Source organism: Myodes glareolus, chromosome 2, assembly GCF_982192425.1.
Source record: "Myodes glareolus chromosome 2, mMyoGla1.1, whole genome shotgun sequence".
Taxonomy (NCBI): Eukaryota; Metazoa; Chordata; class Mammalia; order Rodentia; family Cricetidae; genus Myodes; species Myodes glareolus.
This window is the reverse complement of record NC_142027.1, coordinates 115,372,414-115,399,004: the sequence shown is the minus strand read 5'-3', so window position 1 is coordinate 115,399,004 and position 26,591 is coordinate 115,372,414. Positions and strand designations below refer to the sequence as shown.

Genomic DNA, 26,591 nt, shown 5'->3' with positions numbered 1-26,591 from the left:
TAGATTTTTCTCTAGAAAACATAAATGACCTAACACTGGCTCACCAGGGGTATGAGTTCACTCCCTTGCCTGATAATTTGAGTAAATATTCTCATATTCCTTACTTAAGAAAATTTACTTCTAGTTAATGTATATGTAGTATGTGAGACTGTGTACATGAGTGCAATGCCCATGGTGGCCAGAAGAGGGCAACAGACTCCCCTAGAGCTGGAGTTACAGGTGATTAAGAGCCACTGAAATGGGCACTGGCATCTGGACTCTGTCTGGTCTTATGCAAGGGCTGCAGCACTCTTACCACGGAGCCATCTCTCTGACCCTGAGCTTACATTCTTGCTCCTGAGTTTTGTGTATGACCTTAAACAAGTGCCATGAGCCTCCCAAATTCCCAAGTCTCTTGTCTGTAAAATGGGCAGAACAGTAGGCTCCTAACAAGTCAGCATTTACAGACTATTTAAGATGGTCAAAATTCTATTCTGTGCTCCATTTGTTTGCCACTATGGCCCCGTGGGGTGAGTATGAACATCTGAACAATTAACGTTCTACAGATGTAGAAAATCCAGGCAGAACTCTTTATTGTCGTGAGATTAAACGAGCTGTTGTAAATAAAAAAATTTATCAAGCATCTGGGATGGACTAAGGGCTCATCAAAGGTGACCCAACGTTACATGACAAGAGTATGTGAAAGCTTGGGCTGGCGAGATGGCTTAGTGAGTAGAAGGGCTTACTGACAAGCTTGATGACCCCTGGACCTGCTTGGTGGAAGGAGAGAACCCTCTTGCACAAGCTGTTCTTGACCTCCATACAATGCCCACTGTCGCATCCTTTCCCCCACGTAAACTAAATAAATAAGGGTAAGTTAAACATATGTGAAGACACAACACGTTCAATGACGATGCAGTGCGAAAGGAGGGGGAAGCAACTCTTCAGGATGGAGTTCAACACCTGTAATGTGAAGTGGGATGGGGCTACAGTGTTGGTTTAGCTACTTGGGAGGCTGAGGTGGGAAGGTCAAAGGTTCACAATTAGCCTGGCCTGCTGAGGGAATTCAAGGCCAACCTGAGCAATTTAGTGGTGCCCTGTCGCAAAATGAAAAGCAGTGGTTGGAGGTATAGCTCAGAGGTAGAGCATCTCTCTAGAATTCCCCAGGACCAGGGGCAGAGGTCATGGCTCAGTGGTAGAGCCCCTCTACAGAATCCCCCAGTGAGGGGCTGGGGTGTGGTTCAGTGGTAGAGCACCTGCCTAGAATCTCTCAGTGAGGGGCTTTGGTGTGACTCAGTGGTAGAGCACCTGCCTAGAACCTCCCAGTGAGGGTCTGGGGTGTGACTCAGTGGTAGAGCACCTGCCTAGAATCCCCCAGTGAGGGACTAGGGTGTGACTCAGTAGTAGAGCACCTGCCTAGAATTCCCCAGTGAGGGGCTGGGGTGTGACACAGTGGTAGATCACCTGCCTAGAGTCCCCCAGTGAGGAGCTAGAGTGTGACTCAGTGGTAGAACACCTGCCTAGAATCCCCCAGGGAGGGTCTGGGTGTGGTTCAATGCAGCATCTGCCTAGAATCCCCCAGTGAGGGGCTAGGGTGTGGCTCAGTGGTAGAGCCCCTGTCTAGAATCCCCCAGTGAGGGGCTGGGTGTGGCTCAGTGGTAGAGCCCCTGCCTGGAATCCCCCAGTGAGGGGCTGAAGGGTGCTTTCCTAGCATACAGAAACCCCGAGGTTCAACCATAAGTACTGGCGAGGGGGAGAGCTGTTACAATAATACAATTTATATGCATTTATCTTTCACTCAAACCTTGCACACATTCAGCTTTACTCTGTTGCTCTGATGCCGCCTACTGAAACGGGGAAGGAAGACCTGGCACCATCCTATTTTACTGTTACTCTCTGAGAAGTGGTCAGGGAAGATTCCATCCATCAAGAGGCAGAGGTGGGATTCAGATCCAGGTGGGCACAGCCATGGGGTTCCTCCTGGGAGCCTGCAGTAGCCAGAGATTTTCCTGGAGCCACGGGCAGAATGTATGAGAGAGGTAAGGCTGGAAACACGAGTCACAGCTTTCAGTAAAGGCTTGTCCCTGGCAGATTTGGATTAACACAGCCACAAGACCTGTCAGTCTTTGTAAGTGGATTGACGCCTCCCTATTGCTGCCCTGGTGCTAAGAGGATCTAACACGCAGGCACAGACGTCTGTTAGCCTTGGCAATGGAAGAACCATTGGCTTATTTAAGGGGGTCTGTGGTCTGCCCGAGTGTCAAGCTTATTGTGCTAGGTTGACAGGGAAAGGCGCCTGCTCCTACCTCCAGAGGCAGATTCCACGCGATGTACACATGAGACTTGTAGTCGTCCATCCAGACCTCGGCTACCCGGAGCGCGTTCCTCTTGGTGTAGAAGCCGATGTTGCTGTTGTAGGGCTTCTTCTTCCGCTCGATGTGAGCCACCCGCGAGCACGGAAGGACCTCCATGCTGCCACCGCAGAGCCACACCTGAAGGCACAGAGACTTGATCAGTGCGGCAGAGGATATCCCAGAGGCCACTGCAGTGATTGAGCACCTTTGGCATAGGTCCTAGTTTCCTTTTGATTGCTGTGATAAGACACCCTGACCAAGCGACTGAAGGAGTAAAGGGCGCATCTGGCTTACACTTCCAGGTCACAGCCTATCACTGAGAGAAATCAGGGCAGGAACTTTAGCAAGAACTGGAAGGCAGGAAATATGGAATACTGCTTACCGGTACACTCATAGGGTCAAGCTTAGATAGTTTTCTTATACAACCCAGGACCACCTACCTAGGGAATGGCGCCATCCACAGTGGACTGGACCCTCCTACATTGACTAACCATCAAGACAATCCTCCCAGACAGGCCCACAGACCAGTCTCATCTAGGTAATTACTCAGCTGACGCTTCTACTCTCACATGAGTCTAAGCTGCAGCAAGTTGACCATCAAAGCTAACTATGACATTTAATATGACTGTCAGTCTGAATGGATCTAGAGTCATCTAGAAGACAACCCCCCCGGGCATGTCTATAAGGGAGTTTCTAGACTGGGTTAACTGAGGAAGAGAGGCTTAACCTTGAACTTGGGTGACACCATTGTATAGACTGGCATCCTGGGCTGGATGAAAAGAAGAAAGTGGCCAAGCACCAGCGTTCATCTCTAACTCCTTACTGAGGAAGCAACATGACTAGCTGCCTCATGTTCCTGCGGCCACGTCTCCCCGCCACGATGGACTGAATCCCTGACCTGTGAGTCACAATAAACCCCCTCTTAAAGTTGCTTCTTGTCAGGTACTTGGCCACAGCGATAAAAAAAAGTAGCCACTACATTTCAATATGTCTGGCTTGTCCAATTTCTCCTTCGGTGACTTTGCTGTTTTTATTATGAGCTCAGGCCTTTGGGAGAACTTGGCTTGGTTCCTCTGATGTCATCTCTCTCATTCCCTCCCTTTTCTCTTTGTGGTGTGTGTGTGTGTGTGTGTGTGTGTGTGTGTGTGTGCGTGTTTCTCTTCTGGCTTCTGTGGGCACCTGCACAAAAGTGGTATTCACTCATATGTGAATGCATAAATAAAAACAGTAAAAATATGTCCTTTTAAGGAATTAATAAATGTAAGGGCTGGGGCTTGTTGTTGAGTTGGGAAAGTACTTGCCATGCAAGAATGAATACCCAAGTTCAACCCTGGGAGATAGCCAGGCCTGACAGCTTGTGCTTGCAAACCCAGCTCTGGGGAGGTGGAGGCAGGAGGAACCCCTATGTTCACTGGCCAGCCGACCCAGCCTCCTTGATAATCTCCAGGCAGTGAGAAACTCCGTCTCACAGAAGAGCTGACAACATCTGGTGGACACCCCAAGGTTGTCTTCTGGCCTCCACATCCATAGGCACATACAGCACATACATGAACAAAACACAAGCAGACACACAAAATTAAGCTTATAAAGAATATTACGCTCAGTTCTTAAGGAAAGGTGAATGTGTGTATGTGTGGGGGAGTTCATTCATTTTCTGGAATTAGGTAATAGTGAAGGACACGACTTCTGGTTGTGACGTGCACCTCATCCTGGGGCCCTGTGCAGGCTAGGTGAGTGATCTAGCACTGAGCTCTGTGCCCAGCCTGTGTGACATTCTTGGTATTTATGAGACACACAGGATGCCATGAACTTTATAGCAGTCTTCTGAGACTTTGGGAACAGTGTGGGGCTCACCCCACCTTCTTCTCCAGAATCCCCATTCACACACGAGCCCTAAAGATGGTCTCTCAGGTTGTTGACACACACAGGGCTTTCTCCTCCTTCCCTTAAGGGTGTGCATTTCTGCAATCTGAGGACCATCTCTCCCGAATGTCATCTGTGTCCCTCATAAGGTCACTCTGAGATCCATCTAAATTCATTTCTACAGAGCAAAGCAACAGCGAGCGGGGCCTAGCGGCACACTTTAGTCTTCTTAGGTACTTGGGAGATGGAGGCAGAGAGGTCCCGGCAAGTTCCAAGTACTGCTTGGGCAACTTAGTGAGACTTCCTCAAAATAATATTTAAGAAGAAGGCTGGGGTGTATTTCAGTAGTAGAACACCTGCCTACGATCCCTTCAGTGCTCGGGTGGGGTTTGGCGGTAAAGCGGCTGCATCGTCTGAACGAGGTCCTGGGTTATGGACAAAATAACAACAACAACATGCTAATAACAATAACAATAGAACGTAACATCTATGGATCTCTCAATGCAGAACTCATATACAGATAAACCCACTGGGTCATCTAAGTATAGGTAAATTTTAGCCTTCTATGTTTTGGTAAAATATGACTAGAAAAAAAATAACAAGGTATCTGGCTAAGAACATAGTTTGTTTTGTTCATCCCTTTCTTCTCTGGGACTTCTTGGGAACACTTGTCCATCCCAGTCCCTGCCACTGGTAATGACCCCTAGTATTTTGTGTCTCCCCTGGACCTGTTTAAACGCATCTTCTCTTCCACACCTGGATGGATGCGCCGTAGCTTTCCTCCTACGTTCCTTTTTGCAAAAATTCAATTTCAATCTGGGGCTTTATTTATTACAGTTTCTCAGGAACAGGATTTACAAATGCAAATCTTGAGACATATCTCAATTTAAGTACCGCAGCGGCGAGAACCTCTAAACATCTAGATTCCACTGCCGGTTGGGTCGATGCAAGTCATTTCTCTTCGTACAGGCTGAGGAATTAAAATGAACCTTGGTAAGTGACATGTGATTCCGAGGAGGAAAGAGAGGCATTATTGAAAGCAGCCGGATTCATTGAGCAGAGACCAGGGACTGAAAGGGTTCCTTTTTCTTTTCTTTTCTTTTTTATTGTTGTTTTTAAATTTATTTTAATTGTATTTAAAAGACAAGCTATATGAGAGAGAGGAGAATCATACTGGCCTGAACTTATTATCAGTTAAAAAATCATTATGGCTTTACCACCCAGTGGAATAGCATGCTATTGTCACACATGATCAGGCTTCTGTGTTAGATAAAAAAAAATCCCATGTAATCTTTATGCATGTTTAAGTTCTATTTGCTCTGTCTTCCTCTTTCCTCAAATCCCTTCATTTCTGTTCCATTCCCCCCTTCTCTCCCGCCTAAAATCTTATTCCTGCTTCAAATCCCTTCTTCTCTTTGTGCTGTGGTGGAGACCAGGGACAACAGCATTATTAATAACATAATAATGAGTATCAATAATTATTAATAACATAATAATTAATAATAACACAATATGTTAATAAAAGATTATTAACATATGAAGGATTGAAAAGATGACTCAGTAGTAGCTGACGGCATTTGCGTACAGGAGTTCCATTCCCTGCAACCCATAGGCGGAGGGAGAAAATTGACTCCACAAGTTGTCCACTGACCTCCGCACACACTGTGGGACTTGTGCACACATGCAGAGTAAATAAAATATAATAAAGCTTTAAGATCAGCCCACGAAAGAAGCAGCAGTTGGCAGAGACTGGAGTCTCTTCCCCACCTGGGCTATGCCAATCAGAGTGTTTGAGAAAAGCCCACAGGAGAGGCAGCTCTGAAGGAAATGAGTCTTGCATCTCCTGGACCAGCATGTTTAAGTGGCTACCTCTGCCCACCCTGCTAGACCACTCTCAGCTTTGGAAGTACCATTCACTTTAAAAATTATTTTTTTTGTGCATGTGTGTGTGTCCATGTGCATGAGTGTGTCCTTACACATGTCCCACAGTGCAGGTGGAGGTCAGAGGATGACTTGTGGGTGTTGATTTTCTCCTTCGACCACCTGAGTTCTGGAGACTGTTCTCAGGGCATTAGGCTTGTTAGCAAGTGTCCCTACAATCAGATGTATCTCACTGGCCTGGTCCCTTTTCTAAATAAACCATCTCTATTCCTCCTTTTAACTGTGTATCTCTAGTACAATTATATTTTTTCATTCTGGACACAAAAACCTAAAAACATCATTGGATGTTCCTCAGGACTCAGATCCACACTGTGATGCTTAATAATTGCCATCTTCATGGGATCCAGAATCACGTGAGATATAAACCTCCTGACATGTCTGAGGCATCATTTAGTTCACTGGTTCTCAACCTGTGGGTCGTGACTCCTTTGGGGGTTGAATGACTCTTTCAGAGGGGCCACATATCAGATACCCTGTATATTGGATATTTGCTTTATGTGATACCCTGTATATTGGATATTTACTTTATGCTTCATAACAGTAGCAAAATTGCAGTTATGAAGCAACAATGAAAATAATTTTATGGTTTTGGGGAGGATCACTGCAACATGAGGATGAAAGACCCAGATAAATCCAGATCCCTCTAGCAGAAAAATAGAGCCAAAAATCTAGCAGCGAGAGAAAAACCAAAAATCTAGGTTAGCCGTTTCAGTGACTCTGTTCCAGGAATTAGCTGAACATAAAGTTAGATTATAATCCTGAGAATAATCTTGAGAAATGGGGAGTTACCCCCTTGTGATTATCACTGGTATTTCCCAATGATCACTGGTATTTTTGGAATTTTCCAATGACGCCCTCCCTACCCCCTTTGGGCTGTGGTTTCTTTCCCTAAATGCCCCCTCTCCCAGCTACTCGGGGTCGAACTCCTCTACCCCTGCACGGGAAATGAGTTTCGGCCCCAGCGTGCTGGTTCCTGTCAATAAACCTCCTGTGATTGCAGCAAGGACAGTCTCTTGTGAGTTCCTGGTGGGGAGGCATGTTATCCCGAGACTTGAGTGAGAGTCTCCCTACTTCGGGGTCTTTCAAGGAACTGCATTAAGGGGACGCAGCATTAGGAAGTTTGAGAGCCAGTGCTCTAGATTAAGTGCTCTGAGATTGTCTGTGAGGGTCGGTCCTGACTGGCTCAGCTCATGTGTGGAAGATGCATCTTGACCACGGGCCAGGGAACAATGGAGAAAGTGAGCTGAACACACGCCTTCTCTGCTTTCTTCTTCTGACTTTGCCTGCCACGTGCCTTGTGGCTTTGACTCCGCCACCATGGTGGAATGTTTCTCTAAATGTAAGCCAAAACACTTCCTTAGACTGCTTTGATCATCATATTTTGAAAAATAAACTTTAGTATTTATGTGTGTCTGTGTGCTTGTGCAGAGGTGAGCGGATGGTATCAGATTGCCTGGATCTAGACTTACAGTTGGTCGTGAGCCAGCTAACATGGGTTCCGGGAACCAAACTCAGGTCCTCCATAAGAGAAGTATATGCTCTCAGCCGCCGAGCCACCGCTCCAGACCTTAACCAGGTATTTTTTATCACAGCCGCACAAGAGTAACGAGGGTGTCCATCCAAACACACCCTCCCCCCTTCCCCTACAGCAACTCCAACTACGCAGACATGAAGCATTTTATTGCTCTTTGTGTTCCCAGAACCTGATGGTAAACTTACAACAATTTGCCTTCAGCCATTGAACCCAACATCATATACACGTTTATGAGGGCCAGCATTCTGAGTGAAATGCTGCCAGGGATAGGAAGGCAATAGAACAAGGAGCCCACTGACAGAGGCCACAGCCTTCACTGGTTCCTCAGTGCCGAACACTACAGCAAACGTCAGGAAAGGGCTGGAAGCTGTCTTAACACCTTCACATGGAAGTCTCCAGAAGGTAGGCAGGTGATGACATTGTATTCACTTTCCTATCTATGCATATCATCCTCCCTTCTACCGCCATTTAGCGTGCATTTTGCTGAGGATTAGAAAGCAGCTGTTAGAGTGTAATTATAGATAATCTATGCTCAGCCACAGGAGAGTGAATTATATTTAATTCCATCTTCAACGCCAAAGGCCACAGCTTTGAGAGTGTATGCTGTGACTTGGAAGCTGGTATTTACATCTTTTAAAAAACTGATCCCGTGTGTGTGTGTGTGTGTGTGTGTGTGTGTGTGTGTGTGTGTGTGTGTGTGTTTGGTGTCCACGGACTCTTGGACCTGAAGTTATATTGGGCAATTGTGATCTGCCTCACATGGAAATTAGGAACAGAACTTGGGTCCTCTATAAGAGCATTTACGATCTTAATTACGGTCCCGGTTTCCATAGTGATTTTAGACAGTGTGCGATGGCTAATCACCACTGCCAACTTGGACAGTTGGAGACACACTTCTGAGTGTGTCTGCAGGCACGTTTTCAGAGAGCCTTAACAGAGGAGAGAAGGCCTGCCTGAATTAGTGTGACATCCCCCTATCTAGGCTGGGGTCCTAGACTGAGCAGAAAGGAAGTGAGCCGAGCACCAGCATCCATCTCTCTCTGCCTCCTGACTGTAGATGCCACGTGACCAGCTGCCTCATGCTCCTACTGTGTGCCTTCCCCACCACAATGGACTATGTCCCCTCAAACCAAAGACCACAGCTGAAGCAAAGACCTGTATAGGTTCCCACAAGCCTGGATTCTCAGAGCTGTTCTACAATCTCAGTCGCTGCGGGTCTAGTGGCTTTGCGCCCCCTGCTGGTGAGTTCTATCAGTTGACGTCACAACCTCTCAGGGACACATCCCTCAACAGAGTGCTTCCCTCCTACTCTGAGACGAAGGTAGCTCTCAGTCCCTTTATTTAGAAGAAACGTCACGCTGGGTCCCCGTTCTAGCCGTATTTCTGTTGCTACGAGAAAATATCCTGCCAAAAAGCAGAGTAGGGAGAAAGGGTTTATTTCCACGAACAGCTCCCCAAGGTACAGCCCGTCACTTCCTGGAAGTCAAGCAGCTGATCCCATCCGCAGCCAAGAGCAAAGAGAGAAATGAACGCATGCTCGCTCGAGATCAGCTTGATTTCGTAACCTCCTGTGGTCCATGGCCCTCCAAAGTGTGCAGTGGGGGGTTAGAGAATTATCTCCTCGGAGGTTGGTACCCACCCATAATGGGCTGCGTCCCCCTATGCTAATTAAGAAGTCAAATCTCCCATGCACAGGCCCACATTCCAACCTAATCTAGAAAACCTTTCTAGGTGATTCTGAATGCGGCAAGTCGACAGTTAAAACTAACCAGCAGAGGCCTCACTGATGCCCTTCCATCGATGAGCCAGTCTTAGCCACATATGACGAGCTCCTTAAGAAGGAGCCTTCTACTAGTGACGGGCAGTGTCTGCTTCTGGTTAGTGACAGCAACCAAAGTGTGGGCGCCACAGTCTCCTGGGCACCCCATTTTCAGCCTCCCCTTTAGCTGGCTTGGCTGTAAGGGTCTTCCTTCTCATCATTCACCTTCTGTGGCTTCGAAGACAGTGTCCCTTCTCCATCCTGTTCCCCACCGCATGGTCAGACTCGGAAGCTACCCACTGAAGGGAGGGGAGCCACAGTGTGGAAGGAGCTGAGATCTTCTAAAGATCACATATTAGGTTCCCTGCCAACATCTACCATGAATTTGCTTTCTGGGCTTGTGTGGTATATGTATGTATGTATGTATGCATGTATGTATGTATGTATGTCTTTAAGTGTGGATATGTGTGTATATGCATGTATATATGTGTATGTTTGTGTGTGCATGTAGAGTCCAGAGGTCTAATCAGGTGTCTCTCTTGAACACCTTTCACTTTATTTTTTTTGAGACAGGGCTCCCATTGAACCCTCAATTCATTTATTTAGCTATACTGGTTGGTCAATGAGTTCTAAAGATCTGTCTGCACAGTTATCTCCCCCACCCGAGCATCCTGTCTCTGAGATTTACAACCACATACTGCCTGCTCATATTTTTTGAATGTGTGCTAGGGACCCAGACTCAGGACCTCTTAATTACAAGGCAAGTAATGGACCCATTGAGCCGTTTTCTCTCCCCTCCATGAATTTAAGTGCTAGGGAACCAAAGACAGGGCCTTGCTTATAAATGTTGGTCAATCACTCCTCCATTGAGATACATGCCCAGCCACACCATGGATTCTTAATCTGTTATTATTTATTTATTTGGAGGAGGAATGTGTCCATGTGGAGGTCACAGAACAACGTATGGGAATTGGTTCTCTCTTCCCAACATGTGGGTTCCAGGGACTGAACTCAGATCGTCAGCCTTGGCAGCAAGCACCTTTACCTCCTTAGCCATTTTTCCAGCCCAGATTTTTTTTTCCACATTAAACCACAGAGATTTGGAATTCCGCATGTTCCAGGGACCTGAGTGGTTTGCCCCAGGCGCTCCGCAGTCCTTACTCTGAACTGCAAGCTGTTGAATTCTGAGAAGCCCCGGCTTTTGAAAGATTTAGTAAACAGAGGCTAACAGCCTCACTGAACTTTGAGTCATTTCATTTGGTTCCCTCCTGGAAAACAATCCGTCCCCCATTGTCCATGGAAGTGGGATCCTGCCCTGGGATATTGCAAACTTCCTGACCTCTCCCATTCCATTCAGTTCTTGGCCCCGCTTGGGGACCAGTTTCACATTGAGAAATCTGTTGGAACAGGCAGCCTGTGGCAAAAGCTGAAAAAGGTGACAAAGTCTTTTAAATGTTTAAGCAGTTCTTTCTGGTGCTGTCTTGTTTTGGCTCGCCTAACACTGTGTCCTGTGTATCTCCTAGGACTCGGGGTCCGAAATGTCATCTCTTGCCTACTGACAGCTGTTGCTGCCGCCGCCAAGGGCTGACAGTCTGGCTCCCACAGTGTCTGAGAGGTGGAAGGCGCAGGTGCGCCATCCATTCATAGACAGCTCCCTGACAATCAAAGCCAGCCTGATCAAAACAGCCAACTTTGCTCCTAGGCTTCAAGCGAACCCAGGGAGGAACCTGCATTAGTTTCTTTGGTGTAAGACTTTTTATTTTTCCTTGTGTAAAAATACCGAATATGCTTGCTTGAGCTTAAGCAGTATTTTTTTGTATTCAGATTTTTTAAAATTACATTTATTTATGTGTGTGTGGGCTTGTGAATATATGTGTATATTTACACCACAGTACTCACGGGGAGATCGAAAGACAACTTTCAAGGTTTGACCCTCTCCTTCTACCCTTTGAACCCTTGGGATCAAATTCAAGTCCTCAGGCTTGGTGGCCAATGCCTTTACTTGCTGAGCTATCAAATCAGACCCTAAAATTTTGTTTTCGAAATAGGGTCACATTCTGTAACGCAGACTGGTCTCCAACTCACAGCAATCCTCCTACCCCACCCTCTGGGTACTGAAACAACAGGCATGTTCCACCATGCTCAGCTCTACTTACAAATCTTTAAGTTCAGATCTCAGGAGTTTTTTTTCTGTCTCCACAAACATGACTTTTGTTATTTTTTTACAAGAGGTGGGAGCAAGCCCAAGAGGCACCTGACCTTCATTCAGCTTGTGAAGTCTGCAGATGTTTTGATATTTTTCATTCTTTTTTAAGATTAATTTATTTAAAAAAACTACCTTTTCTCATTTTACATACCAATCCCAGTTCCAACTCCTTCCCCTCCTCCTGCTCCCTCCACCTTCCTCCCCACCCCACCCCTATCCACTCCTCAGAGAGGATAAGGCTTCCCACAGGAAGGCAATAAAGTCTAGCACATTGCTTTGAGGCAGGACTATAGCATTAGGGCCTGCTTGTTGGGGTTTATGTCCTGCCCTTTTCCCACAGCCGGTAAGCCCCAAAGAAACCACACAGAGAGTCTACATAAGTTATAAACCGATTGGCCCATTAGCTCAGGGCCAATTATAACTTATATTAGCCCATTATTCTAGTATATGTTAGCCACATGGTTTGGTACCTCTTTCAGTGGGGCAGGTTACATTTTGCTTCTTCTGTGATCTGGGCAGGACTGGGAAAGGAGCTTCTTTCTTCCTAGAATACTCCTGTTATCATTGCCCCACCTCTACTTCCTGTTTGGCTATGGGCCAATCAGTATTTATTTAAAATATAATTGACAGAATACAGAACTGTCCCATACCACAGGACCAAGGCCCTCCCGACTATATCTAGGCTGAGCCTTTTCTATTCTTTACAGAGGGATTGTGATAAACGATTGGCTCAATAACTTACACTGGGGGCTGGAGAGATGGTTCCACGCTTAAGGAATCAAGAGCTATGCTGCTCTTGCCGGGGACGTGAGTTCTGTCCCCAGCATCCCCATCAGGCAACTCACAAAATGCCGGGCATTTGACACCCTCTTTTGGCAGGCACTGTACTCATGTGCACATGAACACACACAAATAATTTAAAGATTAACTAATAATTAAAATAAAAGTTTGCATTGATGAAAAACCAGCGGAACCCAAATTCTCAACAATTCCGCCAGGAAGCACGGATCACGGTTTATCTTTCTGGCAGCAGTTTCACCCTCCCTATCCCGCCTTCGTTTTCACACGTACCCTAATTTCCTAAATAGCGTAGTTTCTCGGTTGTAAAGCGTGATTACCCTGACTCAGAGAAAATGGTGCCAGTGGTGCGGTGTGTGCGCGGACCGGGCTGCAGCCTTTCCACAGCCAACCGTCCATTCCTCATCCTGTCAGATCTTGTCTCCTTTGATGAGACGCCAAGAAAATTGCTCCAGTGGGCGGACTCATAACGGAAATCTCCATTCGACAAGGAGGACCAATTCTTCAGGGTCGCCAGAGGGTTGGCTACTTCTAGCTAGCATTTTGGTCCGTCCTGGGGTTAATGGGATTCCGTGTACGTGACAAGGATTTGATAACTTAATGCATGTCTTGCACACTGTTTTCAGCTATACGCCATGGTCACCAGGCCCTATTGGGTGGCAGAGGGGGCAGAGAGCTTGGCTTCACCTATGAGAGATGAACTGTGCCCGCACCCCCACCAAGTCCTCCTTTTGTAGTTGCTCAGCATGGGAGCCTCTGGAGGCAAAATTGAGACACCAGTCTCAGAAGATGGGCATCTGTTTTTCTCTGGGACAGCAGCAGGCACTGCAGAGGCATTCTGGGAGAAGATGGAGCCTTGCTAAATGGTGGGGTTGTTTTCTGCGACCGGCAGGGGAGAGGAGAGCGAGACTCGGTGGGAGGGGCTCTCGGGAGTCTCACCTCATTGTCAGCGAACTCATGGTGTTCCCACAGTGACTACAAATTCACATCCCCACTGTGGTGTGCTGGACGTCCCTTGACTTGGGGATCGATCCATGAGAAAGCTCAGCAATCCTCGCTCTAAAGCCCAAGGGCCTGAAGTGCGCCATCCCTGGGACCCATCAGACAGAAGAGCGAACTGAATCCTGAGGACTGTCCTCTGAGCTGCACATGTATACCACAACACACACACACGTGCACACGCATGCACACACTGAAAGCAAAAAGAAAAAAATTCTTTTTTTTTCTACATCTCCATTTTACTAGTAGTACTCGTTGTCTTTGGACTTAATTAAACTAATTAATAATTTTGTATGGGGGCATGTAGTGGTGTGTGTCATGATGTCTGTGTACATGTGTACACATATGTGTGTTGACCAGAAGACAACCTCAGGGGTCATTCCTCAGGTGCCTTCCAGTTTTCTTTCAAGACAAGGTCTCTCACTGTCCTGAACTTGGTCAAGTAGGCCACGCTAGCTAGCCAGCAAGCTTCCGGGGATCTGCTAGACTCTGCTTCCCATCTCACCATCGCTGGGATTACAAGCATACCCTTGTTTTACAAGGGGTCTGGGACTCGAACCCAGGTCTTCACCCTTGCATGATAAGAGTTTTACCAACTAAGCTCACTGACCCAGCCTTTCTTTTAATCATCAGTGTATATTAACTGGACAGAGTAAGGTATTTCACTGTGATATAGACATATAATGTACTTGAATGCTATGTACCCTCTATGGTCTTTTGCGGTCTTCTCCCTCCCCTCCTTTTCCTATTCTCTCTCTACTTCTGTTCTAGTTAATGCTAACTGTCAATCTGAGAAGGCCTGAAAACTATGAGATTGAACATTAAATGATGTAAGAGGGCCCAGCCCACTGTGGGTGCCACCATTCTCTGGGCAGGTGATCCTGGACAATATACGAGAGGAGGAACTTAGATGTTAAGTACCAGCAAGCGAGGATGTAAACATCTTCTCTCTGCTCTTGTCGGCAGATGTGATATGGCTTGTTGTTTGGGTTCCTTCTTTGATTTCCCCAAAGTGAGAGACTGCAATTTGAAACTGTAAGCCACATAAACCATGCCTCTCCAATCCAGTCTCCTTAGAGTGGCTTCTAACAAAGAACTGGAAATTTCTGTTGTGGCCTGTTGCACGGTCTTCCACCAGCCTACCTGGATTCACTGAGTCCTTATTCAAAGAGAAGGCCTCTATTACACCAGCAGGCAGACTTCAGATCCCTGGGGTTATAGCTTCCAGGATGTAAGACAAGCCCACAACTCCCCTCCCTAAACCAGTGGTGATAAGTGACCTGTCCTTCCCTTTGTATCTAGTGATCTCGTTGGACACAACAGAGAAAGAGGGAACAGAGTTCACTGGATACTGACCCCTGACCGCTGGAAGACTGGAGGCAATTCTTGGTGACAATGCCCAGGATCCCTTCTAGAGAAAGTTTATGAGCCTCCCAGGATCAAAGGCCGATTGCCAATGGCTTATGAAGTTTAGCAAGGCATAGATGTTGAGAGAATGAGCCAAGGGGTCAATGGTTTAGGGACGAGGTCTCAAAAGGAGGTTCAGGAAGTTGAGGGAGGTGTTGTGGGACTCTTAGAAGTGAGGGGCCTTGGAGACTGCCCTGTTCAAACAGCCTTCCTTGCCAGTGCAGGGAAATTCCCAGACTGTCACATCCTGGCTCTCCTCCTTCTGTCTCTATGAGAATATGACTCATGGGTTAGAGAGATAATTTCATGGTTAAGAGCACTGGCTGCTCTTCCAGAGGACCTGAGTTCAATTCCCAGCAACCATCTGGTGGCTCACAACCATCTATAGTGAGATCTGGTGCCCTCTTCTGGCCTGCAGGGTTACATGCAGGCAGAACACTATACATAATAAATAAACCTAAGACAAGAGAAAAGAATGTGGAACACTGGAGGAAGCAAACAGGCTGAACCTAAGGATGCAGATCCTGAAGGAAGGATAGGGCGAGGACTGGAGCTCGGGCAGGTGGTGTGGTCTGTCTTCATTATCAGCTTGTCTGCATCTACAGTCACCTAGGAGACGACATGCCTCGCTCTCGTGACTTCCTTGCCAGGATGGATGGCAGTACTCTTGAAGCGTGAGCCTGGGTTCAACCTTTCCTTCTTTCTCTAAATTGCGTTTGTCCAGAAGGTTGTCGCAACAAGAGAAATAACCAATACAGGTGGGAACTGGGATTTGGAGTTTGGGGAGGATGCTAAGATCAGCGGTGGGGGACGGGAGACCTGATGACCCGAGTATAAGAGAGGGAGGAGTCCTAGAAGGAGACTCCACTATGATGTGTGTGCCCTGGGTGGGTAGAGCTTAGGCCCTACACACAAACTTCTATTCCTATAGTGCCACTTTACCTTCCGATGTGGTCTTGGTATGAAATGGCCCCAGCAGGCTCAAGGGTGGTTGATTCTGAGCAGGTGAATCAAATCTTTGAAGGTAATTAGATCATGAAAGCTCCAAGTTTATCCATAGGTCCATCTACTAACAGATTCATAACCTGTCTGCATTACTGGGGCGTGGGAGAAGATGCTTGGTGGGATCTAGCTGGAAGAAGTAGATCACTGAGGAAAAGAGCGCTTCTTTCATTTTTTTGAAGGATTTATCCCGCGTGACCAGATGTGTGAGCATGCATGTCTCTCTCTCTCTCTCTCTCTCTCTCTCTCTCTCTTTCTCTCTCTCTCTGTATGTGTGTGTGTGTACGTGTGTATGTGTATGCACATGAACATATAAGTGCACATGAGACCAGAAGAGGACATCGAATGCCCTGGATCTGGGATGACCGGCAGACATAAACAATATGACGTGGGAGCTGGGAAGCAATTTTAGGTCCTCCAGAAAAGTACAAATACCCCTAACTGCAGAGCCACCTCTCCAGCCCCACCCCCTCTTGAGTATTTGCCTTGTGAGGAATACCTGACTACCACACTTAGGGCAGGCTGCTCTCATACTTAAAGAAAAAAAAAAGCATGCCGTTCCAAACCAAGCGTATGAATGGGGTTTTCTGTTCAGCTTCTGGACTGCAGATGCCAGCTGTACCCTGGCTCTGTTACCAGCCAGCACGAATGAGTTAAAGGCTCGGTTCTCACATTGCTCACTTTCTCTCTAGCATTTCCAGGCAAGCAAGTAATGAGCAACCAGAAAACAGGACTTCAAGAACGAATTCAACCAAACAAATGCTAGGCGAGTCCTCCGGGGGCCTGTGGAGGGCAATGAGGCATGTTATATGAAGATTAGCAGCGAGAGCAGGCAATCTTTCCGAATAAATAAATGATGAGGTGGTAAATACTGGCCGCCACCTTCATTTCCTCAGCTGCCTTTCCCCCTTGAACATTCACTGCGTGGTCAAAGAACTTTACTCCTTATCCAGACAGATGCCAGGGGAGTGCTACCAAACGCATCAGCATACTTGAAGTCCGCCCATGGCTCTCAGTCTGTGCCTTCTAAAAGCATCCATACAAGGGAGCATGATTTGAATGTCCCTTCCTAGAATTTAAGTTCTTTATATTTGATTTTAATTATATGTATCTGTTTATCTGTGTGGGACTATGTATGAGTGCTTGTGTGTAATTGCCTGCAAAGGCCAGAAGAGGGCATCTGATCCCCTGGGGCTGGAGTTACTTGTGGTGGTGTATCACCCAGTGAGGGCCAAAGACCGAACCTCGGTCCTCTGCAAACTCAGTACATGCTCTTAACCACAAGCCATTTTGCCAGCCCCATGCAAAGGGCAGACTCTCAAGCTGTAGTTGAGCTGAATCTGGGACAGGTGAATAAGAGACAGAGGATCTATTAGTTCCTTCTTGTTGCTGAGATCAAAGACCCGACAAGAAACAAGGAAGAGTTTATTCTGGTTCATAGTCCAGGGGACACAGTCCATCATGGTGGGGGAGGCATGGTAATGAGACCCGTTTCTGTTTGTGGTGGGAGGAGCCTGCTTGTTCATGTCCTGGCCAATCAGGAGGTGGAGATGGGTAACGCTGGCGCTCAGCTGTCTTCCTCCTTTCCCTTTTCTATTTCATCAGGGGCCCCAGTTCATGGGACAGTTCTGTGGACATCTAGGATAGACCTTTCTTTCACCGGAAATACCCTACTGGAGACACCCAGAAGTGTGCTGTATTAATGCCCTAGGTGTCCTTCCTTCTCTCCCGCTCTCCCTTCTATCATTCTTTCATTTCCATCCCTCCTTTCTTTCATCCCCTTGTCTCCCCTTTTCTTCCCCCCTCTCCCGCTCTATCTCCTCCCTCCTCTTGTCTCCTTCCCCCCTTCTTCACACTTCCACCCACTCCCTTTCCCTCTCTACAAGACTCAGGTCTCCTCAGTGGATCAGTTCATTGAGGGGATGTGGATCCTTAGGGCTTGGACCTCATCAAAGAATCAGCCCATTGATGGATATGGATCAATGAAGGCTTGTATCTAGTCAATGGGTGGATCATTAAGGTTCAGACGTCACCAGTGAGTTAGTTCATTGGTGGATCCAGCTTCATGAGTGTGTCAGTTACTTTTCTATTGCGGTGACACCATGGCCAAAGGCAACTTGGAGGGGTGTCATTGTTTCTATTTATTTATTTCATTTTAAAGCTTGTACTCATGCATCCAGGAAGTCAAGGCGGGAACCTGTGCAAAGGCCATGGAGATTTGCTGCTTTACTGATTTGTGCTTTATGGCTTGCTTAAACACTCCAAGAAAATGGACCCTGGGGTGGCATTGGTAGACTGGGCCATCTCATATTAATCACTAATCAAGTGAACGTTCCACTGGCTTGCCCACAGACCAATGGACTACGACTGAAATCTGAAACTATGCAGCAAAATAGACTTCAAATATTTTGTCATGATGGCAGAAAAGAACTGATCAACTCACCTTCCTGCCCTTCTGTCCTCTTGTTTGTAAGGTTAGGCTGGCCAGCCACTACAGTATTGGGGGTGAACTCTCCTTTTAGATTAGACTTGGAATAGTTTCCTAAGTGCACTGTAAGAAGGAAACAGGCCAGACAGCAGCTGGAATGGGGAATGGGCTGCAGGGCATCCCACTGGGAGAAGCCTTCCCCAGCATGGCGAGTGTGTTCGTGTGCAGTAATTCACACTGTGTCAAGAAGGGCAGTCCAGCTTGGCAGGTGTACAGTGCTGGGAGGTTAGCATGAGCTGCTTGCACACAGCCTCCAGTTGTGTAAACCTCTGCGATGCAAATATGAGCTATGCAAATCAGTCATGCAAATCAAAGCAAACCGGAGCTCAGTCCCGTTCCAAGGCTACGGTCACAGCATGTCGGACTGCCGCTCTGTGGTGCCAGGTTACAGCATTCTTTGGCTAGCTTTTGGGATTTCTGGATCATGCTGGTGAAAATTCCCTATTGAGGACCCTCCTCCATTGTCCGGTCTTTTATCCTTCTATAGCCTTTTGGGTCTAACCACACTGGCTTCTCTCTTAGTCCACAACTGGGCCACACAGTGTCTGCACTGGCTGTGCTTTCTATATTTATTAGTTACTTTTCTGTTGCCACAATTCCCTGACAAGGACACAAGTTAGGAAAGAAAGGTTTTTATTTTATTTTATTGGCTCGTAGTTCCAGAGAGTGGGTACAGTGTATCATTGTGGAGAAAGCATAGCCACAGGAGCATGAAGCTGGCCTAGCAGCTAGGAAGCCATTTGCATTTAGGAAGCAGAGAGAACAGGAAGTGGAGGCATGATATATGCCCCCAAAGCCCACCCACAGTGACATACTTCCTCCAGGAAGGCTATAGTTCCTAGAGGTCTCAGTCTTCCCAAACAGTACCACCAACTGGGGACCAAGTGTTGAGATTCATGCATCCGTGGGAGATGGTTCCTGGTGTTGGACAATGGTCTGTATTCTGACAATTATATTTTAAATAAATGCTGGTTGGCCAGTAGCCAGGCAGGAAGTATAAGCAGGATAACCAGACAGGAAGTAGAGGCGGGTCAATGAGAACAAGAGAATTCTGGGAAGAGGAAAGCCCATTCCTCTGCAGTCATGACCCAGTCACAGAGCAAGCAAGATGTAACTGCCTCCCTTAATAAGGTACCGAGCCACGTGGCTAACATAGACAGGAATAATGGGCTAATATAAGTTATAAGAGTTAATAAGAAGTCTGAGCTAATGGGCCAATCAGTTTGTGACTAATGTAGACCTCTGTGTGATATCTTTGGGACTTAATGACTGTGGGAACCTGACAGGACAGAAATTTCAGACAACAGGTTCCCATTCAAATTACAACATGCACGGGATATTCTTCCCTCAGAAATCCATGGCTTTGCCTTTATTTTCATCAAGTACATAAACACTTATTCCTTACTCCTGCCCGTGCCATTCAAAACAATCTACCCCACTTCCAACATTTGTCTCCCTGATTTAAATTATATATCAGTTGCCTTCTTCCTCCACAGCCTAGGCTTGTTCTGTTCACTCCTGTTTTTATGTTCAGGGATGTGAGTATGGAGGGCACAGGCTGACATTCCCAGCCTTTGGTGCCCTGGTGAAGCACTGGACCAACGGCATATGGATAGCTATAAAACAGGCAGTTTATTAAGACAAAGACACTCCTGAGAAGGAAAGTGGACTGGAGAGATGGACTAGGTCAGAGCTCAACAGCATCCCTGCTCCCGGCAGCATCATGACATTTTATGGGTCATTTGCATAGTGCCCCCTGCTCTCATATTTGCATATCCACTTGCTTTGCTTGTGCATGCGCTGCCCCTTATACATAGCCTTGGTGGGGAGGGGTTGCCCCCTCTCTCTCTGGTAACTAGACTTTTCCACATTGATTTGATCTCTCTCTCTCTCTCTCTCTCTCTCTCTCTCTCTCTCTCTCTCTCTGCCTGACTCTTCTCCCACGTTGTGTCCCCAGTGCCAGAGCACAGCCCGGTAGAGACGGCCAGAACTCTTAGCTCAGTGTGAGGTTTGAAGTGCATATGGCTGAGCTTACACACTCATCACTGATTCAGAATTCTTGCACTGAAATCCAACTATGTTGCCTCCATCTGATTTGCTTGTCTTAAATCCTGAACGGTACCCCTCCTTGTGCTAATGTGAAAAATTCTTGCCTCAAAGGGTTGATTCTGGATCCAAAGATGGTGACCATGGCCTAGGAGCACAGATTCTGATTGCGCCAAATGGAGTAATAGTTGCATGAAACTTTTGCAGTAATGGAGAAAGAAAATCGCAAACCAAAGTACTCTATAGAAACACAGGTAGCTGGACTACAGCAGAGCGGCAAGTCAGATGCTATCCGATGACGTTCTTAGCCTCTGAGCTGGTGGACACCCAGGATCTGTTTGTACATTTCTGAAAGGGTTTGTTTAACAGTCACACAGTGGTTAGGTCAAACACAATGGTGAGCAATACAATGAGGGGCGGATTAAGGGGGCTAGAGACAGCCCGAGATAACGTAGCTCTGGACCCAAAACCTGCTAATTCTCCACAATGACAGAAGTTCCAATCAATCAACCGGCCTTGCGGGAAATTTAACATGGGCAAGGCTTTTACAATATACTGATTTTCCCTGGCAACTTCAGCTCGCACCTGACTCAGCTCCATAATTTCTGGCTTGTTCTGAAGGATCCAAACACGTTTGCTCTTTGCTGGTTTCCGTCTCTGGAGGTTTTGGCCTGCCATTTGAGTTCTGGGGTGCCCCCTATATTTTTAGCAGAGCACTTGTGTGTTGGTTATGGCCAACTCTACCAGCTGCTTCACTGGGTCCATGTCCATGGGCTAACTCATTTTCACATTCTGTACAAATATGTAGTGATGCTGAGAGCTCTCAGCAACATTATGGTTCTGAGTGGCCTCGGGCATCACCATTCATCAGTTTGCAGACTGAATAAAAAGGAGAAAGTGAGCTGAGCACCAGCATCCATCTCTGGCTTAGTGTTTCTAATTCTGTGATGAAACACCATGACCAAAAGCAACTTGGGGAGGACATGGTTTATTTAAGTGTCCAAATCTACTCCATCACTCAGAGAAGTCAGGGCAGGAACCTGGAGCAGGAACTGAAGCAGAGACCATGAAGGAGTACTGCTTACTGGCTTGCTCCTCGTGTCTTGCCCAGCTTGCTTTCTTATACCGCACAGGACTACCTGCCCAGGAGTGATGTCATCCACAATGGGCTAGGCTCTCCTACACCAATCATTAATTAAGTAAATGCCCATAGCCTATAGCTCAATATGGTGGGACCATTTTCTCAACTGAAGCCCCCTGTTCCCAAATGACACTAGCTTGGGTCAAATTGATGTAAAACTAGTCTTTAAACTTTCTGCTTCCTGACTGTGGATACAATGTGACCAGATGCCCCAGACTCCTGCTACCACGCCTTCCCACCAGATTGGACTGTATTCTCAGTGAGCCTCAATTAACCTTAAGTTGTTTCCAGTCAGTTGCCACGGTATTGAGAAAAGTAAACAATACACCCATAATTTCCCACTTGCTCCCCTGCCTTGACTCGCAGCCAAAGAAAATGAGCTTTACAGTCACAATTTAGTGTCTACACACCATGAGCTGCCCAGACTGTGGATTCTTTCTAGAAGAGTCTTCCGATTATGTCCTTACACAGTGATCATTCTTTCTTCCCCAGGGAATTATGTTGAAAACAAAGATGTAACTTGGGGCCCACAGCAACAGATTTGAAATGATGCCTAGTCTCAGGCCAGTGGAATGCATGGACAGTTCACACCTGTTCCAGGGTCATCTTGACACAATGTTGCTGACTGGTGGCTTTATGTAACAGAAATGTGTTTTCTCTCAGCAGAGAAGCCCGAGAAAATAATAAGTGTGTCAGCAACCAACCTCTGCTCCTTCATTCCTTCCTTCTTTTCCTCTCCTTCCTTCACCCTTTCTTTCTATGGTGTTGAAGATTAAGACCAACAGCAATAAAAGGCATAACTAATACACCCATAATTTCTCACTTTCTCGGTCCCCTGTATTAGCAGCCAGAGAATGAGCTAAACAGCCACATCTACTGAGTTGCATCCCAAATCCTACTGCTCTAAAATTCTGCTTGTGCATGTGTGGAGAATGGTATGTGCAGGTGTGCATATATGTGAGCATGTGGAGATCAGAGGTCAGCCTTGGGTGTCTTTTATTAGATACCGGACACTCTGTCTTTTGAGACTGGGTTTCTCACTGGCCTGAAGCTCAGAAAGTGGGCTAGGCTTGCTGGCCCGGGAGCCCCTAGGATCCACCTAACTATACCTCCCCAGCTCAAGGACTACAATGATTAATCATCACGAATGGCGTTTTAAACAGAAATTGATGATCAGACTTAGATCCTCATTCTTACAAGGCAAGAAGAGTGACAGTTGGGGGGGCGGGTATTCTGAGCTGTCTCCCAAACCTTCTCTCACTCTTTAACAGTTTATGTTGAGATTGGTGTCACTAAGTTACCCAAGATGGCCTTGAGCTTCCTCTGTGGCCCAGGATAGGCTTGGAACTATAATCCTCGTGCCTTAACCTGCCACGTAACTGGCTGCTAGATAGGATGGTTTCTTCTGATGTCTCTCTCTTTGGCTTGTGTCTGACTTTGCCCTTTGTGCCTTCCTGTGGCTGTGGCTCTGTGCATGTGTGTGTGTGTGTGTGTGTATGTGTGTGTGTGTGTGTGTGTGTGTGGTTATCACACTCATTACATTGGACTGAAACCCACCTTAGTGACGTTATTTTGTATCAAAGACCCTATCTCTGAATCCAGTTGCATTCTGGGAATTTAGAGAGTAAAGCTTCAACACAGACAGTTTTGGAGGGCACAATTATCCTGTAACAGATGAGAAAGGCATCAGATGGGGAAGGTTTAGAGTCTCTAAGAAATGCGGATGGCTGGGTTCTGGGGCCTGTTGAACTCATTTATTCCGTCTATTGAAACAAAGAAGTCCAGAAAAGAAAGACACCTTGCTCACAATAACCCAGTTCATGGGCTCAAGGCTGAAACCCAGTGTTCCCGAGGGTATCTGTCCAGAAATTTTCCTAGGCACCTGCTAGGCTTTTTCTTCCTCATTGCCCTTGATGAGAATGCAAAGCTGTCACAAGGTGATTAGCAATTTAGAAAGAATGGAGAAATGAATACATAGTGCCCTGAAGATGAGGCAGATATTCAATTCCTAATTTTACAAAAGCTAAGCTAGCAACATTAGTATGGCTGTGCTCTGTAATTGTCAAAGCACAGCCCATGGGATCACAGATCTTTGACAGGGTTTCTTGAAGGCCGGTATGATGGAACATGCCTGTAATCTTAGCACTGAGCAGCCTGAGGCAGAAGGATTGTTGAGTGTGAGATCAGCTCTGGGCAACATAGCAAGATCCCCCAGCTCCAAAAGTTAAATAAAGGAAAATGACATCAATGAAAGGGTCCACCTGTTTCCCTCTTTGAACTTTCATTGTCTCATGGGTGAATAGTAGAATCTTCTAGATACCACTGTCATGTGGGACAATGTCGTTGCTGTAGTGATGGGTGGAACCCAAGTTTTACAAGATCAAACGGTGTTCTCCTTCTGTATTAGTCTTATTTCTGATGCTATGATAAAATACCTCGGCAGAAAGCAGCTTAGAGAAGGGAAGGCCTTACTTGGCTTACAATTCAAGGCTGTAGCCCATTACTGTGGGAAATCAGGGAGGGACTTAAAGCATCAAATCCACCATCAAGGGCAGACAGAGAATGAATGCAGGGAGCCTTGCTTGTTTACTCTCAGTCAGTTTTCTTTTTTCATGTAACGTTCAAGTTATTCTGTCTAGAGAATGGTGCTGCACACAGTGGGCTGGGTCCTCGTACACCAGTTAACAATCAAAATGATCCTACCCAGATATGCCCATGGACCAATCTGATCTAGATAATTCCTCCATAGAGTCCCCATTTCCAGGTGTCCTAGGTTGTGTAAAGTTGATGATTAAAACCAACCAGCATATCTTCTAATTTTTCTTGTTTCTGAGATGGGGTCCGGCTGTGTAGCATGTGGTGGAGGAGGGTCTTCTTTCTATGTGTTGCTTTCATTGGTTAAATAAAGAGACTGCCTTGGCCTTTTGATAGGACAGCAGCTTAGATAGGTGGAGTAGACAGAACAGAATGCTGGGAGAAAGGAGGAAGAGACAGAGAGAGCCACCATGGAGCCAGCACCAGGTCAGACATGCTGAATCTCTCCCAGTAAGCCACAGTCTCGTGGTGACATACAGATTATTAGAAATGGGTTGAATCAAGATGTGAGAGTCAGCCAATAAGAGGCCAGGCAGTGTTTAAATGAATACAATTTCCGTGTGGTTATTTTGGGGGTTAAGCTAGCCGGGCAGAAGCAGCCTTCACTCCTTTTTACTACAAGCATGGATTATAGGCATGCACTAGCTTACCTGGCTTTGCCAATTTTCTTTTTTATGTTTTGAAAAAGTTATTTTTTTTGACAAAATGTGCTATAATACTGACATGAATTATAATTATCAGATTTGGATAATTTAATATAAAAATTTTATATTCTATCGTCTAAAGTGACAGATATTGATAGAACGGACACAGCACAGCCTGATCCTCCATTGTTTTTAGCCCTGCAGCTGGATATGGTGCTTGGACTTTTGTAATTCTTGCTATTTAGGAGACAGAGACCTAGTGGACATAGAGTTTATGGCCAGCCAGGGTGATATAATAAGATCCTAAGACAAAATAAAAGTGTAAAAGTAAAGGCTGGGGATGTAGCTCAGTGGTAGAATGCTTCCTTGGCACGTAAAACCAAGGACCTGGATACCATCCTCAGCATTACCAATAATAATAATAATAATAATAATAATAATAATAATAATAATAATAATAATATGATGATGATGATGATGATGATGATGATGATGCCTGAGGTTGTAGCTCAGAGATAAGAGTGCTTGCCTAGTATATGCAAGGCTCTGGGTACCATCCCCAGCATTACAAAATGGTGGTGGTGGTGGTGGTGACTGAGGATGTACCTTAGCGGTAGAGTACTTAGCCTAGCATGTGCAAAGTCCTGGGTACCATTCCCCAAATTATAAAATGATGATGGTGGCTGGAGATCTAGCTCAGGGTGAGGGTGATATCTCAGAGTGTACAAAGAAGGCCCTGGGTCCTATACCCAGAGCAGCTGGTATGCGTTTGAATACGCACGTTTGCGCACAAGACAGGCTCTTATTTCCCAAGTGCATCCCTGCTGAGATGTACTCCTGCTGAGAGCTATAACAGCAGCTTATGCTCTCTGGAGCTGCCTGGGAAGTAGGTGCTTTTGTTAACCTCCTTCAGGAGGAAAAGGCGCTGGGATATGAAGTAACTTTCCTCCAAGCCACACAGCTAATAACCCACAGAGGGAGAAGTGCCATACTCGGAAATCCTGGTGCTCACCCCAGCTCTGTGCACAGGACAATGTGAGGTCCTTTGTCAGGGAGCATGGACCCCCAAAGTGAAAGGACAGACAAGGTCCAAATCAAGGGAGTCGGAAGGGGAGATGGATGTTGATGCGGATCCCATACTGCACACATTCAGAGGGAAGAACTTGGGTCTGGAGAGACGGCTCAGTGGGTAAAGCAAGCATGGCGACCTGAGTGTGAATCTGTAAGATCTGTGTGAAGGTGGGTGCAGAAGAGCCATCTGTAATCCCAGTACTCCTGCGATGGTGTGGGAGGTGGAGACAGAAGAAACCCCACAGGCATCGCTAGGCTTCTATTGCTATGATAAACATCATGATGCAAACCAGCTTGGGCAGGAAATGGTTTATCTTAGCTTACAGATTTTAGCCCATTATGAAAGGAAATCAAGGTGGGAAAGTGAAGCAGAAGTCGTGGAACAACTCTGTTCACTGGCTTGCTCCCTATGGTTCTTTCAGCCTGCTTTCTTCTATTGCCCAGGACCACCAGCCTACAAGTGGCACTGCCCTTAGTGGGCTGGGCCCTCCACATCATCATTAATCAAGAAAACGTCCCACAATCATGCCTGCAGGCCATCTGATGGGAACATTTTTTCAGGTGAGGTTTCCTCTTCTAGGATGACTCGAGCTTGGGTCAAACTGAAAAAAAAAAATGAACCACATACCCCAGAAGCTCATGGGCCAGTCAGCCCATACATGGCATACGTAGTTGTAAACAATTAAAGAAACTTTAATTTAATCCTCAAACAAGATGGAGATGATCTGAGGCTCTCCTCTAATCTCCACATGAGCATATGTTAC

General features: G+C 46.4%; 1 protein-coding gene across 1 annotated transcript in view; it reads right to left on the bottom strand.

The window, feature by feature from the left end:
- Galnt17 (polypeptide N-acetylgalactosaminyltransferase 17) overlaps positions 1-26,591 on the bottom strand; it is a 425,585-nt gene that overhangs the window by 25,444 nt on the left and 373,550 nt on the right. The window contains exon 7 of the mRNA XM_048433766.3: positions 2,286-2,471. Within this exon, the coding sequence (XP_048289723.1) occupies positions 2,286-2,471 (186 nt within the window). The remainder of the gene's footprint in view (positions 1-2,285; positions 2,472-26,591) is intronic.